We start from the raw sequence: 18,937 nt of genomic DNA, 5'->3' as shown, positions 1-18,937 counted from the left end.
TGGTTAGTTGTTCTGAAAAACTTACACTGCTCTACAATTTTAAAAAATAGAGATAAGAAAAAATGTTATAACATTGTTGAGATAAACTTGAGAAGTATACTTACTTTTGGGCTCATCTGTTGTAACAGCCAAAATAAAATCATATGGAGTCATGAACAACTGCCCTTCACATTCTATAGAAGCAAACAAACGAAATCGCCTTTCCCGAGATGTAGCATAGAGGTCCAGGTCTTCAACTTCTGTTCTGCCAACAGCAACCTGAAGTTAAGAAGGCAAATAAGTCTGGACTGTGTGAAGCGACACTTCCTTCTAGAAGATACATGTCTTCAATTATGTTGAGAGGGAATTAACAGAGCAAAAGAAAAAAGGTGAAAATACATAATCATAAACAAATATCCACATGAATAAAATGAATTAACGCTCAGAAGATCCTACTATGACTATCATTCAGATTCTGAAGACTTTACACTGGCTCTTTGAACTTGTGATTTCTTTCTTTAGTTTCAGTCTCGGAGAACGTTAAATTTCTGAGCTAGTAGTTTCTTCAGAAGGAACACCAACACTTGCTGAATGCCTACTATGTACTCTCTATATAGGCCTACTTATTTAATCAGAACTCTTTTCACTGTAGTCTATTAATCTTCTAAAAGAAGAAAGGGAAACCCTGACAAGCTGTTCATGGCAACAACTAAGGAAACCATTTAATGGCAGAGTTTAGATTTGTGCTAAAGTCGCTAACTCTAGATCACTAGGGTAGAGTTACCACCAATGATCACTCTGAATTCTACCCAAAGTTAAGATAAGCAGAATGAGGAGTGTTGTGTGTATGGGGAGAAGGGAATCTCTTTTGTTTTCCTTAATTTTTAAAATCTTTCCTTGTAGATAGATAAACAATTTCTATTATTTATTTTCTTTGAACTGTAACAAAACTGTTAATGTTTTTCTTCCTGATTCCAAAAGCAATGCATAGCTACTGTATATAATTCAGAAGACAGAATTTAAAAACTTGTAATTGTTTATGAGTTTTTTGCCAAAAAAATCAGGGTTATACTATACTGTCTGGTTATCTGATTCTTTTTACTAATTAATATATCATTTTTCCATGGCACTAGTCTAGTTTTAGTAACAATGCAATATTACATAGTAAATGTTTGTTGCCTAACTAAATTAATGAATTCCACATGGTTGAATATTTAGGTAATTCATAGTACTTCACTACTATAAAACAATGTTATTAACATAATGGCCAGCCTTGAAAATATTTAGATGTATCTATAAATAGTTCCTTGGGATTAATTCCTGAGAGTAAACTTAATTGGTCAAACAGTCATTTCATACACATTATCGAGATACTTCCGGGAAGCTTATGGCAATTTACATGGCTATCAACAATATAAAATTATACCTTCACACATTTCACACAAAACATTTTATATCAGAAAAAAATTATTCTTTAGGATGACAAACTTAATCTCCTTATTGCCTCTTCTAAGTCATTCCAAACTGTGTACAAACTTAAAATTATTTAAACATCCACTATTTTGAGAAGTTGTATCAAAACAGACCATAAGAACTTTCAGTAAGGAAAATACATTTTATATTTCTAAGTTACACCTTATTAAATGAAAAGCTAGGCAAATTATTAATCTTTTCTACTACTCTGAAGACTAAGACTTTTAAAAACATAATGGAAATAGTCAAATAAAAAATTTTTTAAATGCCTTTTTTAAATGGCCTGTACAACAGGTAGAATCTAGTCTCAGCCCTTAAAGAATATACGATCTATATAGGTGGACAAAATGCTAGTTGGAGGGACAAAGGTACAAACATGGAAAAGAAAGTCAGAGTAAACAGAAGAAAAGCACAATAGACTGAGGTTAGTAAGAAGACTTCCCTGGTGGCTCAGACAGTAAAGAGTCTGCCTGCGATGCGGGAGACCAGGATTTGATCCCTGGATTGGGAGGATCACTTGGAGAGCATGGCAACCCACTTCAGTATTCTTGGCTGGAGAATCCCTTGGACAGAGAAGCCCTGGCAGGCTACAGTCCATGGGATTCCAAAGAGTTGGACATGACTGAGCAACTAAGCACAGGAAGAACAACATATGAATTTTAATGTCAGGAAGAGATATGAGCATTCTAGGTTTACACAGCATATGTGAAGGTGGAAATCATCTTCCTGCAACAAAAGTTTTGCATTCATGGAAAAGTGTAGGTAAACTGTTAACAATTTCTGAGTGAAAGACTAAAGGACCGGGATTTAATCTGACAGAAAACAAAAATGGCCTTAGGAGATTCTTAAGTGAAGTAATGACAGAAAGAAAATGGTACTTTAGAAAGACAAAGCAACTTGGTAACAGAGATAAGATAGCTCAGCAGTTTATTAATAGCAAAGTCAGATAATCCATGTATTGGAAAGTTATCTGGGCTCTACCATGGGTAAGGAGGGCTTCCCTCATAGCTCAGTCAGTAAAGTCTGACAGCAATGCACGAGACCTAGGTTCAATCCCTGGGTTGGGAAGATCCCCTGGAGAAGGAAATGACAACCCACTCTGGTATTCTTGCCTGGAGAATCCCACGGACAGAGGAACCTGGCAGGTTACAGTCTATGGGGTTGCAAGAGTCAGACATGACTGAGCGACTGAAGTGCACATAGGTAAGGAGTCACTCAATCACTCAGTGTCAATAATGAGCAATAATTTCCCTGAATACTCCTCAGGGGTCCATCTACCATCTTAAGTCCCCTTCTACATCTATATCTCAGGGGCTTTTTCTTCCTCTCTGGGCAGGGGAACCAATCTTATCTGTGACCATAGTTTATTCTCCTGTTTTCTTCTTGCTAAGCCATTTCCTTGGGTCGAGGTGGCCCCTATCAACCATGACTCATCTCCAGTGAATTTCCTAGAGGACCACTCGATGTGGGGCACTCACTGCTTCTGCACCATAATCTGAAGTCATGCTTCAATCTAACACCCAGAACCACAATTTTTGCCTATTTCCTGTAACCTAACATGAACTTTATGTGTGACTTCCGCCCTTACCTGGTGCTGCCACTACTGCTCATGAGGTTCCTGTTGCTTTCTCATCAAACTATCCCTCCTTAGGCCTGGTCCCAGCACACCAAGCCTGCCTGCCTGCTGCAGCTGGCAATTTGATCTACCTAGGAACTGATGCTGACAAATCCTCCTTTTCCTTAACTTCTACCAACAATCAATTAACAAAGCCTGTTGTTCTCCCTCTAATTTCTCACCTCCACCCACTGCTACTACCTTTGTTTAAGCAATCACTACTTCCCTAAAATTTTAGTCATGGCCTGTGGTTTTCGCCTCTATTCTATCCTATGTTGAGAGAAAGAAAGAAAAAAACACGTGGAATTGTGGAACAATTTGTATTCTTTGAACATAAGAAACAGTTTCAGAAGAAATCTGAGTTAAAGGTTTTCATTAAAACATCACTGTATGCATGAGTTCTACCTCTTCTTGCCTTAGCAGAAGTACCCGTCATTTTTGATAATGGCACTAGGTGCCTACTGGTCTATTTATCACCTTAAGAGAAGGTGTGGGGAGGAGTTTGGGAACGGTTTGTGCCACAAATACATATATTTATAAATATGTATTTCTATCCCTAAAAGGGATATATATACACACACGCACATATTTGGTATACATATATATGGCATATATATATATATATATATATATATATATCCTAAAGGGGAAGAATATGATTTACATATAAAAAAGATAACCAGAGCCTGAGTGCTTAAAAGGGCCTCCAGCTACTGCAGTTGTGTAGGTTCCTCCATTGCCTCTGCTCAATTTAGTGTGATAAATCACATGGTGTAATAATACACATTGTTGTTGTTCAGTCACTAAGTTGTGTCCAACTCTTTGCCACCTCCTGGACTGCAGCGTGACAGGGTTTCCTGTCCTTCACCATCTCCTGGAGCTTGCTCCAAACTCATGTCCATTGAGTCGGTGATGCAATCCAACCATCTCATGCTCTGCCACCTCCTTCTTGTCCTGCCCTCAATCTTTCCCAGCATCAGGATCTTTTCCAGTGAGTCAGTTCTTGGCATCAGGTGGCGAAAGTATTGGAGCTTCAGCTTCAGCATCAGTCCTTCCAATGAATATTCAGGGTTGATTTCCTTTACGATGGACTGGTTGGATCTCCTTGCAGTCCAAGGGACTCTCAAGAGTCTTCTCCAGCACCACAATTTGAAAGCAACAATTATTTGTCATTCAGCCTTCCTTATGGTCCAACTCTCACATCCGTACATGACTACTGGAAAAACCATAGCTTTGACTAGACGGACCTTTGTTGGCAAAGTGATGTCTCTGCTTTTAATTACTCTGTCTAGGTTTGTCATAGCTTTTCTTCCAAAGAGCAAATGTCTTTTAATTTCATGGCTGCAGTCACCATCTGCAGTGATTTTGGAGCCCTAGAAAATAAAATCTGTCACTGTTTTCACTTTCCCCCATCTTTTTGCCATGAAGTTGGCACTGCTCTAATGAACCATAGATTGGTAGTAAGCAAAAAACAATTTTCTCACGCCATCACACTAAACTGGCCTGATCCTAGAGCATTCTAGGTATTATGAGCTGGTAGGACAGGGCTCATCTGGCTGGAGGATCTAATGGGATAGAGAGCAAAACAGAAAATCAATACTTGGGTCGGTTTTTATACTTTCTGTTCACTTCTACTGACTGATTTGTCTCTTCATACTCAAATACCATAATGCTTTAATTGCTATAGCTTTTGATCATGTTTTTGACTTTAGGTAAAGCAAGACTCCATATGACTGTCAAGCTTTTAAAAATATTTTTGCTGACTGATATGCAATCTTTTCTTCTATGTGAGATTTGAAATTAATCTATCAGGTTCTGTTTTTAAAATTCCATTGATACTTTGGGAGTACACTGAGTTTTGGTGCAATTTAGGATGACTTGACTACCACAAAAAAGCAGCAGACTCACAGATATAGAGTACAAACTAGTGGTTACCAGTGGGGAGAGGGAAGGGAGGCACAGTAGAGAGGTGCTAGAGTGTGAGATACAAACTCTTGGATATAAGACAGGTTACAAGGATGCACAATGCAACACAACACAAGGAACACAGCCAATATTTTGCTGTAACAGTAAATGGAGTGTAACCTTTAAAAATTGTATAAACAATTTGAATTTTTTTCAAAACTGCCTTTGCATTTTACAGCTGCTGGGAAATTGCATTTTACACATTTTAGGAAATTATTTCATGGGATTTGCTTAACATTCTTTTCAAGTTTGCTGAAAATGTTTAGGGAATCTTCTTCTAGCTCTAAAAAAAAATGCTATCTTTTATTTTACTGAGAAATTATAAAACATTCTACATTCGAGTTCTATAATCTCAGTCTTGTTACTTACAAAAATAGAACATATACATGTGTCTGTATATATATATATATATATGGAAATAAAATTTTCAAACACACCTGTAAAATAACAGCTATAATTTAGTCATAAAAATAAATAATGATCATTTTCAGGTAACTGTGGATCCTCTAAGTCATGCCAACATAAGTAAGACAAGTGGTTTAAGAAACAATAGAAATGATAAAAGTTACATTTTTAATTACCTCATCTTCCCAAAAGAAATAAAAAATACTGTGTCAATGCAATTATTTTCTCTGGAATTTCCAACCTCAGACCTTTGCAACTAGTACTTGGATGTTACTTCTTAAGGTACTGAAACAAGGGCCTTCAGGCCACATCATTATCCTTCCTGTGAATAACAGAAAGCAAAGGTTCACTGCCAAGGCACCGGCTCATATTACTTCAGGTCAGCAATTTGAAAATTTACTCTGTAGTAAGGTCTGGTTTTCCCAAGGAGGTAAGATTAAACGCCAGATAAAGGATTCACTACTTAACAATTAGAGAAACTGATGCCTACAAGCTGATAATAACCTAAAAAGATAACTTGAAACAATTATATCAATTATCTAAACACCATAAAATGCATTACCTTTTAGCAGCTGAGAAATGGAGACCCGAGAAGAAAGGATGGAAGAAGGAAAAATAAAAACCATTTGTACTGAGTAAAATTATTTCAATTACCCATGCTTAGTAGTTTATTTTTTAAATGTTTTATGAAATCAAATCAGTACTAATTTTTTAAAGTAAAGAATGATTAAAACATGCATTTGATTTCATGTAGGATGGTGATCATTTGGTATGAGGCCCTACTTGATATTGGCAAATGTACCAACATTTTTATAAAACATTAAAAAGCAAATATCATTTGAATTTATATCTTTATTTTATATTTTCTGGGCAAGAATCTTATGAGATGTGCATGAGATTCTATTCACATCTATTTTTATTCTAGCTAAAATGATGTTCATGGAAGTATTACATTTGGCTTTCTCAAATGGCTTCAGGCTGATTTAAAAGCTTCTAAGAAGATAAAAGGGGTAACATTTTCTTTGCTTGTTGGGTGGTCGAAAGGTTAAACATCAAGTTCTCAGTGTGGGAAAATCCCAAAGTCCTCTAAGGGAAATGTTTTGATGCTTGGTAAATATGTCCATTTGGAAATATACACAACTAAAGATCAGTCAAGAAGCACTTCCCTGGCTGAGATCACACTGGGAAAAAAAAGTAACTGACCACTTATTTTAAAGTCTCCACTTGCACTGTTACATAAGCTTACATTACAGGATTCTTTATAAGTTTACAAAGTACCTTCACATATATCATCTCATTATTTGATAGGACGGTAGGTGAACGTATCTCTGAGGTGTTAGTAATCACAATAGTTTCATATGTACACCTAGCCTCTTCCTAGGGCCTTGCTCCAGCAGTGACCTCCCCTGCCTTTCCTACCTCACTGTTTTCGCCTCTTCCACTCCCACTGAGTGCTTCCCTTCAGCGCACACACATTTCTCCCATTTTGGAAGCTTTCCGACCCACCTCTCCATCCAGCTTGTCACAGCGGATTTCCTCTGTTTCAGCAAGTTCTCCCCTTCACCACTCCGCTAATACTGCTTGTCAAGGTCACTGATGACCTCCATGTTGCTAAATCCAGAGGTCAATTCTCAGTCAATTCAACTTACAGCATCTGACCCAGTTGATAACTCTCTTTTCCTTGCAACAATTTTTCCTGCCTAAGTCCACCCATTCCTCATTTCCCTCCTATTACCTAGGCAGTTCCTTTTTGGTACTTTTGTTGATACTGCCCTAGGCCAGTCCTTGGACTTCCTCTCTTTTTTGAATCTATACTTACTTCCTTAATCATCTCATCTAGCCTTTACAGATTATAAATATACTGACAAATCCAAAATTTCCATCTCCAGCATTCTGTGATAATATAAATTCCATGAAGGCAGGAATTTTTGTCTGAGTGGTACACTTTTGCTTCCCCAGTGCCTAGAAGAGTTTCTGGCTTTGAGCAAGCTCTCAAATATTTGCTGAATAAATGAATGACTGAATATGGTTGTAAAACTTACTGTAATTGTTAAATAAGGAGTCCCTTAAAAGTTAAACATACTATTAAAAAACCCAGTTGATAACTCTCTTTTCCTTCCTCAGCATTCAATGCAAGCAAATAAAGGAAAACAACAGAATGGGAAAGACTAGAGATCTCTTCAGGAAAATTAGAGATACCAAAGGAAGATTTCATGCAAAGATGGGCTCGATAAAGGACAGAAATGGTATGAACCTAACAGAAGCAGAAGATATTAAAAGGTGGCAAGAATACACAGAAGAACTGTGCAAAAAAGATCTTCAAGACCAAGATAATCATGACGGTGTGATCACTCACCTAGAGCCAAACATCCTGGAATGTGAAGTCAAGTGAGCCTTAGAAAGCATCACTACGAACAAAGCTAGTGGAGCTGATGGAATTCCAGTGGAGCTCTTTCAAATCCTGAAAGATGATGCTGTGAAAGTGCTGCACTCAATATGCCAGCAAACTTGGAAAACTCAGCAGTGGCCACAGGACTGGAAAAGGTCAGTTTTCATTCCAATCCCAAAGAAAGGCAATGCCAAAGAATGCTCAAACTACCACACAACTGCACTCATCTCACACGCTAGTAAAGTAATGCTCAAAATTCTCCAAGCCAGGCTTCAGCAATACGTGAACCGTGAACTTCCAGATGTTCAAGCTTGTTTTAGAAAAGGCAGAGGAACCAGAGATCAAATTGCCAACATCCGCTGGATCATGGAAAAAGCAAGAGAGTTCCAGAAAACCATCTATTTCTGCTTTATTGACTATGCCAAAGCCTTTGACTGTGTGGATCACAATAAACTGTGGAAAATTCTGAAAGAGATGGGAATACCAGACCACCTGACCTGCCTCTTGAGAAACCTATATGCAGGTCAGGAAGCAACAGTTAGAACTGGACATGGAACAACAGACTGGTTCCAAAGAGGAAAAGGAGTACGTCAAGGCTGTATATTGTCACCCTTCTTATTTAACTTCTATGCAGAGCACATCATGAGAAACGCTGGGCTGGAAGAAGCACAAGCTGGAATCAAGATTGCCAGGAGAAATATCAATAACCTCAGATATGCAGATGACACCACCCTTATGGCAGAAAATGAAGAGGAACTAAAAAGCCTCTCGATGAAAGTGAAAGAGGAGAGTGAAAAAGTTGGCTTAAAGCTCAACATTCAGAAAACGAAAATCAAAAAAAAAAAAAAAAAAAAAAAAAAAGAAAACGAAAATCATGGCATCTGGTCCCATCACTTCGTGGGAAATAGATGGAGAAACAGTGGAAACAGTCTCAGACTTTATATTTTTGGGCTCCAAAATCACTGCAGATGGTGACTACAGCCATGAAATTAAAAGTCACTTACTCTTTGGAAGGAAAGTTATGACCAACCTAGATAGCATATTAAAAAGCAGAGATATTACTTTGCCAACAAAGGTCCATCTAGTCAAGGCTATGGTTCTTCCAGTGGTCATGTATGGATGTGAGAGTTGGACTGTGAAGAAAGCTGCGTGCCGAAGAATTGATGCTTTTGAACTGTTGTGTTGGAGAAGACTCTTGAGAGTCCCTTGGACTGCAAGGAGATCCAACCAGTCCATCCTATAGGAGATCAGTCCTGGGTGTTCATTGGAAGGATGATGCTGAAGCTGAAACTCCAATACTTTAGCCACTTCATGCAAAGAGTTGACTCACTGGAGAAGACCCTGATGCTGGGAGGGATTGGGGGCAGGGGGGGAAGGGGACGACAGAGGATGAGATGGCTGAATGGCATCACCGGCTCGATGGAGATGAGTTTGGGTAAACTCCGGGAGTTGGTGATGGACAGGGAGGCCTGGCGTGCTGCGATTCATGGGGTCGCAAAGAGTCGGACACGACTGAGCAACTGAACTGAACTGAACTGATTAAAACACCAATAATTACCTGATACTAACAGGAGTGGGGAAAGTGATAAGAGGAAAACATGTTCAGTGATGTGTCTTTTTTTGGAATGGTAAATTTTCTTATACCAATTTATATCAAGTTTCAGATGTATGTATTAAAATATATACAGTTTGTTAAAGTGATATGTAACCACTTGGAGACTGGAAATAGGATGTATAACTTTCAAACCACTAGAGGAAGAGAAATGATATAGGAAGAAAAGACCAATCTAATGCCAGGTGATAAGGGGAAAGAGATAATAACACATATACATAATACAGCAAAAACTCATGCAAACATGTCCACAATTATAATAAGCAAGATTGGGTTAAACTCCTCCATTAAAATGAGAAACTCTCATATTGTGTTTTTAAGAAGAATTATTAAATGTTCCTTACAAGAATAAAACAATACCAAGAGTGTTTGAAAATACATAGAATTAAGAACCAAAAGTGTTAAATGGGACAAAGAAAGATTCACCAAGAAGATACTACACACATGAACAAAACAGCTTAAAATTATATGGTAAAAAAATTGTTAAAAGAATGCAATCTGGTCAACTCACAATCATGGCTGAGATGTCAATACTTCTTTACTAGAAATGGATAGGTCAAGTGGAGAAACAAGAAAAAGGATCTGAGTAATAAACAAAGAAGGTGCTTATTAACTTTGATTTCAGTAAACAGAGAATATATAAACTTTATTAGTCATCATGAAAACATCAGTAAGATAAAACTGAAAGTTATACAGGTTTAATGAAATATTCATATAGTAGAGGATTATACAGGAGTGAAAATAAACTAGAAGTACATGTGTCTAGATGGATACACTTCTTAAACATTAACTTAAAAGACAAATTATAAAAAGGTAGGTACTGTTTATATAAAATGTTTTAGTTGCAAAATAAGTGTATACTATTCAGAGATACATTTGCAATAAAACTATGGAAACTTATGGGAATGATAACATGATTATCTCTTCTGGGAAGAGAGGATCATGACAAGAGAAGGTACATATGTTGGTAGTTTTTTCTTTAAGCTGCTAGTACATACACAGCTAATATGCACTATAGCATTATTGTCTATTTAAAAGTTAGATATGTTCCATTTTAAAAAACAAATTCTTTCAAGGCTTATTCCCTGATGCACATGGGAAAATGCTAAAAAGACTAAAAGAAAAAAGGCCACTTCAGAAAATTTAAGATACACTATTAAATAATGATTGGATTAAAAAAAGAAATAAAAACTGAGATTATAAGCTTTTTGAAAATAAATGACACTTAGGAATTTACAAAGAGCCCTCTGTATAATTTGGTCAATGCCATTACTGACATAAAAAAATTCATCTATGCATTTATTATAAGAACAATTAAGAATTTAAAATTAATGAACTAAGGGTTTATTTACATAGAAACTAAATAAGAGGATAAGAACTCAGGAAGTTAAAAAAGAGGATAAGATAAATTTGATGAAAATAGAATGGAATAGACAATAAAGATAAAAGCAGAAATAAAGTCCCCCAATAAAACAGTAAACACTAAAAGTGGCATTTGAAAAGATGTAATAAAACAGACAAACCTCTATCAAGTCTGATTTTTTAAAAAAACAAAATGAATAAACATTAAACTTGAATTATGACTTATCCATAGTTTGGAAGAGCATCCAAATATAAGAAGAGACCTATAATATATTGATATCTCAATATAATATCAGTTTAAAAGGCAAGAACAATATGTACAGTATGGTCATATTTCTGCTAAAAAGGAAATGATATTTGTTTAGTTTACAGGCCTGTAAAATACAGTTTTAACAGCACTGAGGGCAGAAAAGTATTTGTGACTTATAAACTAGAAACAGGATTTAATATTTCATATTCTAAAAATCAGTCAATAAAAAATAAAAGTTGGCAAAGGATATTAATGGGCAATCCCCAGGAAACTATAAACAAACAAAAAATTCTCCACCTCACTAACAATCAGAGAAGTAGAAATTATAACAATCATGGTAAATTTTTCATACTCAAATTTGGAAAACAAATTTGACAAAGTGAAAGGGGACACTGGAAGCCCATTACTTATTGCTAGCAAAAGAATATCTTAGTATAACCGTTTTAAAGAACAAATTGATAGTTTCTATCAAAATATAATAGCTATGGACCCAGCAACTTAACATTTGCATCTACAAAGAACCCTGGATATTCACTGTAGCACAGTTAACAGTGGAAAAATAGAAACAATCAAAATTCCCATCAGTAGAGCAATGGTTAATAAATTATGGCACATCACTGGAGTGGTCTGTGGTCATTTAAAAAGGATTCGATTAGGTAGATCTAGAAGTGGTTTTATGGTAAGAGCCACAAGACACATAGCAGAGTGAGAAAAAGCAAATTACAGAAGAATGGGTAAAAAATAAAAAGCTAAAATCAAAAAAAGCTCATTCTTAAACATAAATCATTTATATATCACATAAATACATACACATATACACATGCATACATAGACATATGCGTATAGACAGAAAAAATTGTGGAATGGTGCATTATTTCTTAAAAAGCAAACAGAACATATATTAGCTCCACTTTACAAAAGAGTTAGCTTAGCCCAGCATCTAGAGAGGACTTAATCAGGGCCACTCAGGCAGCAAATGAGTCTGAGACCAAAACTCAGGTTTCAGGACACTCAACTGAGTGTTCTTCCACATTACACAACTTGGTACACTGAAATACAAGGGCACCGATTTTACAATCCTCCAGGCCTATGTTCAAATGCCAGTTTCAATACTTCCTAATTAGGTAAGCTTGGGAAAAAGAGATTTCTAAACTTTAGCATTTTCACTGTAAAATGGACAAATTAAGACTAACTCTGCTGGCTTCCCCAGTACCTGCAATGCAGGAGACCCAGGTTCGATCCCTGGATTTGGGAGATTACCTGGAAAAGGAAATGGCAACCCACCCCAGTATTCTTGGCTGTAGAATCTCATGGACAGAGGAGCTTGGCGGCTACAGTCCATGGGGTAACAAAGAATCAGACACAACTGAGTGACTAAACAGCGAACGTTAACCACAAAGTGTGAACGTTACATGAAAATTAAATGAGAACACTCCCATCTCCTCTGGTCAATAAAATCAGTTTATGCAGAGTATCCTATGTGTTAATCAGCAGGGTCCAGAAATAGTCTTTGACACCTCAGATCCACGCATATATTTGCCAGCTCAGTACTTCCCTGTCACTCTAAGTTGGGAGTTCTCTAAATACGTCCATGGTGACCAAACAATTCCAATTGCCTGACATTTCCTTGTGGCTCCCATCTGCTTCATGTGCTACGACCTTTCTCTCAATCATCCTGACTCAGCTCCAAACATCTAGATTATGCAATATGTGCATATTGCATATGTGGTATTATGCTATACCACATATTCTACTGATATCTTGAGAGTGATGGCTGACCCTCAATGACAAAACCTCTGGCTATGCAGACAGCCATTGTCTTTGGGGCCTGATTACATAATCACTCCAAACAGTTTTTCTAGGTTACAACTGAAAGAAACAAACACAGCATACCATTAATAGTTGGCTATTTTTCCTTAAATAAGTCACATTGAATTTACCTGCAGCTATAACAAAATAGCAGAGACTGGATGGCTTAGCGACAGAATTTACTTTGTCACAGTTCTGGAAGCTACAAGTCCAAGATCAAGGTGCCAGGACTGACGTGGTATGATCTCTCTGGTTTGTAGATTGCCACGTTCTTTCTACGTCCCCACATGGCCCTTCTGCAGGGTGTGGGCACTGAGAGAGAGGGCAAGCTCTCTGGTGCCTCTGCTTACACTAATCCTATCAGATCAGGAGCCCACTCTCCCGACCTCATTTAACCTTAATTACTCCCTTGGAGGTCTCACTTCCTAATACAGCCCTAATTGAGGGGTTAGGGCTTCAGCATATGAATTTTGGGGAGATACAGACCATTCAGTCCAGAACACCAACCACAGAGCAACCCACCTGCCTTGTCCTTTACTCACATATATAGTTCTTAAAAATGTTCTTTTATAGGCAATTTACTCTCTGGAAGAACTTGAATATTTGGAGATTTAACTATGTTCCCTCTCTTTTGGATAATTTATAAACAATCAAACAAAAAAAATTAAATAAAATCAGTCTCAGACTCCTCAATCTACCTGTACCCCAGTGAGGGTGAGGGTGGCGGATCCCTGCTTGCTAGTAACAACTTGAGATTCCCGGCCCAACTAGCCTTGGCCTGTATGCTTCCCAGCTGGGGGTTGGGTCGGGGGTGGGGGCAGGCATTTCCAGTCCAGGATTCCATGTCTGCCAACACCGGCCCAGTGGTACCCCAGCAGGAGGCTTGCAGGCTGCCAGTCCCAGCCTGTGGTTCTTTCTATGCCAGCCTCGGCCCAGCAACTTGGACAAACTCTAGCAGTGAACACACCTCCTCCAACGAGGCCTGATTCCCAACCAAGGGAGGCCGCCGCTGCTGCCCTTCCAACTTTGTTCCTTCCTTGAGTACCCTCTCTTAGCCCAAGGGTATTCTTTATAATCCTGATTCCTTCTTAGTAGCTAATCCTTGTAAATGGTTAATATTTCTTTATACTGAGCCTTAACTGTTCAAGTTACCATGTGGCTTTTGTTTCTGACTGTTGAAATTATTATTGAAAAGGATAAACAAGTTTTAAAATGATGTAGTTTGGGTAGTTTATTCCCATTACCCTGGCATTAAATTTTTTGGAAGAACTTAAATGTTATCTGAATTTAATAGAAAGGAAAGCTGAGAAGGCATTATCTGGGACAAAGCTTATAAAACTACTGCCTTCATTTATAAAACAGATTTAAAAATTAAGTTTGGAGAGGATTAAGGGATGGGAACAAAATTAAAGCAACTACTAATAATAACCCAATAAAGTATTAAGTTCAGTTCAATTGCTCAGTCATGTCTGACTCTTTGTGACCCATGGACTGCAGCACATCAGGCTTTCCTGTCCGTCACCAACTCCTGGAGCCTGCTCAAACTCATGTCCATCGAGTCGATGATGCCATCCAACCATCTCATCCTCTATCGTTCCCTTTCCTCCCGCCTTCAATCTTTCCCAGCATCAGGGTCTTTTCAAATGAGTCAGTTCTTCATATCAGGTGGCCAAAGTATTGGAGTTTCAGCTTCAGCATCAGTCTTTCCAATGAATATTCAGAGCTGATTTCCTTTAGGATTGACTGGTTGGATCTCCTTGCAGTCCAAGGGACTCTCAAGAGTCTTCTCTCAAAACCACAGTTCAAAAGCATCAATTCTTCAGCGCTCAGCTTTCTTTATAGTACAACTCTCACTTCCATACATGACTACTGGAAAAACCATAGCTTTGGCTAGACAGACCTTTGCTGGCAAAGTAATATCTCTGCTTTTGAATATGCTGTCTAGGTTTGTCATAGCTTTTCTTCCAAGGAGTAAGTGTCTTTTAATTTCATGGCTGCAGTCACCATCTGCAGTGATCTTGGAGCCCAAGAAAATAAAAGTCTCTCACCGTTTCCATTTTTTCCCCATCTGTTTGCCATGAAGTGATGGGACTTGATGCCCTGATCTTAGTTTTCTGAATGTGGAGTTTTAAGCCAACTTTTTCACTCTCCTCTTTTACTTTCATCAAGAGGCTCTTTAGTTCTTCTTTGCTTTCTGCCATAAGGGTGGTATCATCTGCATATCTGAGGTTATTGATATTTCTCCTGGCAATCTTGATTCCAGCTTGTGTTTCATCCAGCCTGGCATGTCACATGATGTACTCTGCATATAAGTTAAACAAGCTTATAAGGTGACAATATACAACAAGGTGACAATATACAGCCTTGACGTACTCCTTTCACAGTTTGGAACCAGTCTGTTGTTCCATGTCCAGTTCTAACTTTCTAATAAAATACTAGAAAGAGTAAAATGATTTTGAAATTAAAAAACTATATAGGTAAAATAGACCTTACAGATTCAAATCAACCGTCCCTACATCTAATTGGTAGAGTGTGTTTCAATATAGTTGTATTTCCCTGTTGCTAGTGATATTAAGCCAGAGAAGGCAATGGCATCCCACTCCAGTACTCTTGTCTGGAAAATCCCATGGATGGAGGAGCCTGGTAGGCTGCAGTCCATGGGGTCGCTAAGAGTCGGACTCAACTGAGCGACTTCCCTTTCACTTTTCACTTTCATGCGTGGAGAAGGAAATGGCAGCCCACTCCAGTGTTCTTGCCTGGAGAATCCCAGTGATGGGGGAGCCTGGTGGGCTGCCGTCTCTGGGGTCGCACAGAGTCAGACACGACTGAAGTGACTTAGCAGCAGCAGTGATATTAAGCATCTTTTCATGTATTTATAGGTCTTTTGAATACCTTACTCTTGAATTGCCTATTCGGACCTTTTGTCCATTTTTCTATTGTGTTGTTTTTCTTATTAATCTGTAGATCATCACTATATATTCTGGATACTTACTTCATGGGAGTGCTATGCATCTTAAGTATCTTCTTCCATTTCAAGACTTCTTTGTATTTTCATAGATATTTTTGTTTTAATGAAGTGAATGAGAAAAATGAGTGTTTTCCATCCGAAATTGTGTTCTTTGCCTTATTTTGAAAATCCTCCTCCTCCTAGGGTCAAAATTTCATTTTCATATATTTTTCTCTAAATGTCTTAAAGTTTCACTTATCACCTTTAAGGTTGTAATCCACCTGGGTTATTATTGCAATGGGGTAGGCATCTAATTTTACTTTTGCTTCCCACACAGAACACTTCAACTCTAATCAAGTCCTACCGCTTTGTGTATCACTGTTATCCAATATTTGAGATCCAGTTTGGTTTAGCTTTCAAGATAATAATAATTATTGCTGTGATATGTAGTCAATATTTAAGATTTACTTTATCTTTACCAATTTCTTTATTTACTGTTGCTTCTTAAATTTCACCCTTTTTTCATGTTCATTTCTTCCTGATAGTCACTCTTTAATCGTTCCTTCAATGATGATCATAGATTGGTAAGCAATCTCAGACTTATGAAAAATGAATTTATTTTATCCTCATTCCTAAATGATAATTTATCTAGGTAAAGATATCTAATGGTAGTTATTTTCTCTTACCTCTTTGAAAATAGTCTAGTTATCTCCTGACTTCTATCCATTGTCACAAATTAGTCTTCAATAAGGCCAACAGCCATGCCTTTCTAGGAAACTGGTTCTATCTTCCTTTATTTTTGATTTTCAGTTCACTATAATCTGACCATTTTTATTTATCTTGTTCAGGACTGTTTATGCTTCCTGAATCTGAGGATTAATGTTTGTGTTCCTTCTAAGAACTGTTCAGGTATTCTCTCTTAGAATACTGCTTCTCATTCTCTCTGTTCTCTGAGCCTGTAATCCCTAATTGAGGAATTTTAGACCCTTTCAGTCTATCTTCCACATCTCTTAAACACGCCTTAGTATTTGTCATTTCTTTTTTTTTTTTTTTTAATTTTATTTTTGGCTGTGATGGGTCTTGGTCACTGTGCCGGCTTTTCTCTAGTTGAGACAAGTAGCGGCTACTCTCTAGTTGTGACCTCAAAGGCTTCTAATTGTGACGGCTTCTCCTGCTGCAGAGCATGGACCCTAGGGAACTCAGGCTTCAGTAGTTGCGGCCCACAGGCTGTAGAACACAGGCTCAGTAGTTGTGGCACACGGGCTTAGTTGCCCCACAGCATGTGGGATCTTCCTAGACCAGGGATCTAATCCATTTCTCCTGCATTGGCAGGTGGATTCTTTACCACTGGACCACCAGGGAAGTTCTGAAATTTCTTTAACTGTGTTACATTCTGTGTAGTTCCTCAAAATTATCTTCCAGATTACTAATTGCCTCTTCAGTTATGTTTTATATGCTGCCTAATCTATCCAACCTCAAAGACCATATTTTACATTGTGGGAAGGTCTATTTGATTCTTTATTATAATCTACCATTCTTCATACTGATTTCCCATTATGTCTTTAGTTAGTTCAGTTGCTCAGTCGTGTCTGACTCTGCGACCCCATGAATCGCAGCACGCCAGGCCTCCCTGTCTATCACCAACTCCGGGAGTTCACCCAGACTCACGTCCATTGGGTCAGTGATGCCATCCAGCCATCTCATCCTCTGTCATCCCCTTCTCCTCCTGCCCCCAATCCTTCCCAGCATCAGAGTCTTTTCCAATGAGTCAACTCTTCGCATGAGGTGGCCAAAGTACTGGAGTTTCAGCGTTAGCATCATTCCTTCCAAAGAAATCCCAGGGCTGATCTCCTTCAGAATGGACTGGTTGGATCTCCTTGCAGTCCAACGGACTCTCAAGAGTCTTCTCTTTAATCATTCTGAATATCCTTAACTGACAGACTCAACCAAATGATCCTATTATTAAACTGTGAGGAATATAATCACTCAGTTTGCTGAGTTTATGAGTTTATCCTCCTAGAGGCCTCTGTAGAAATTACAGCTGGCCGGTGTTTGGGGCATCTCCCTCAAAGAAGTTTTGCATTTTTTTCTGCCGGCTTTATCAGTTTGTTTTTTTTTTCACCCGGGGTAATAGAAGTGCTAACTCTAAACCCATATGAGGCAGTGTTGTTGTTTATTTGCTAAGTCATATCCAACTCTTTTGCAACCTCATGAACTGCAGCTGACCAGGTTCCTCTGTTCAGGGATTTCCCAGACAAGAATACTGGAGTGGGTTGCCATTTCCTTCTCAAAGGGATCTTCCCAACCCAGGGACTGAACCCACATCTCCTGCATTTGCAGGCAGATTCTTTACCACTGAGCCACCCGGGAAGCCCCATGAGGTAGTGTGGGATCATTTTTATACATTCTCAGGAGAGTCCTTTTTTCCACTTAGAGCCCATGCAGACATCTTCAGGCTTCCCTGTCATTGCCTAGTACTGGGATGGAGGGAGGGGTCTGGGGAATCACTCATTCATCATTTGTTCTGTTGCTGTAGGCTATGGCATTAGGGAGATGGAATTTCAGCTCCAGCTTTCCAAGGTCTTGTCTCCTGTCCCCACAAAGGCCTTAAAATCCAAACCCCCAGGATTCTATGAATACTGACTCACTGCTCTCTCACTGAAGCCACAGCTCACACTATTCTAGTTCCTAGTTTCCTCTTTACTTCTGCCCTGGCAATTTCCTTTAGTTTCTTAAAAGGGCAAAATGGTATTTAAAAGGATGTTTAAAATATTTTGATGTCAGATTATGGAGCATGCTGTATGGATAAAACCAGAAGTCTAAACCATTTATTTTATTAAGTGAACATCCCATACTTTATTTAGGAGCATTTTCTTTTCACTTAAAAGCTGTTCTCCCAACACAATATATTTCACAACCAACAAAGACCAATATATACCAACTGCTCATTCTCTAGTTTTTCCTTAGAAAGAGGACTCGTGTTTAGCTGGGCCCAAGAGCACACAGAACAAGGTCATACCTCTCAGGCTTTGTTGCAGTTGGATAGGCTGTTTGATTAAGTTTTTGCTAATGTAAATAAAACTGTTTTTTGAGACTTCCTGGAAAGTCAACTTAAAGGCTGCTGACTCAGC

General features: G+C 38.2%; 1 protein-coding gene across 5 annotated transcripts in view; it reads right to left on the bottom strand.

Annotated features, from left to right (window-relative positions):
* Positions 1 to 18,937, bottom strand: part of MICU3 (mitochondrial calcium uptake family member 3) — a 95,550-nt gene that overhangs the window by 51,393 nt on the left and 25,220 nt on the right. For 3 of the 5 annotated variants that reach the window (XM_055567262.1, XM_055567259.1, XM_055567260.1), the window contains one exon: positions 105 to 258. In XM_055567262.1, coding sequence (XP_055423237.1) covers positions 105 to 258 — 154 coding nt within the window. Of the gene's footprint in view, positions 1 to 104; positions 259 to 5,613; positions 5,754 to 14,907; positions 15,237 to 18,937 lie in introns of those variants that run through there. The other 2 variants (XM_055567261.1, XM_055567263.1) reach the window with 2 other exon arrangements.

Source organism: Bubalus kerabau, chromosome 2 (assembly GCF_029407905.1).
Source record: "Bubalus kerabau isolate K-KA32 ecotype Philippines breed swamp buffalo chromosome 2, PCC_UOA_SB_1v2, whole genome shotgun sequence".
Taxonomy (NCBI): domain Eukaryota; kingdom Metazoa; phylum Chordata; class Mammalia; order Artiodactyla; family Bovidae; genus Bubalus; species Bubalus kerabau.
This window is presented reverse-complemented; position numbering and strand designations above follow the sequence as displayed.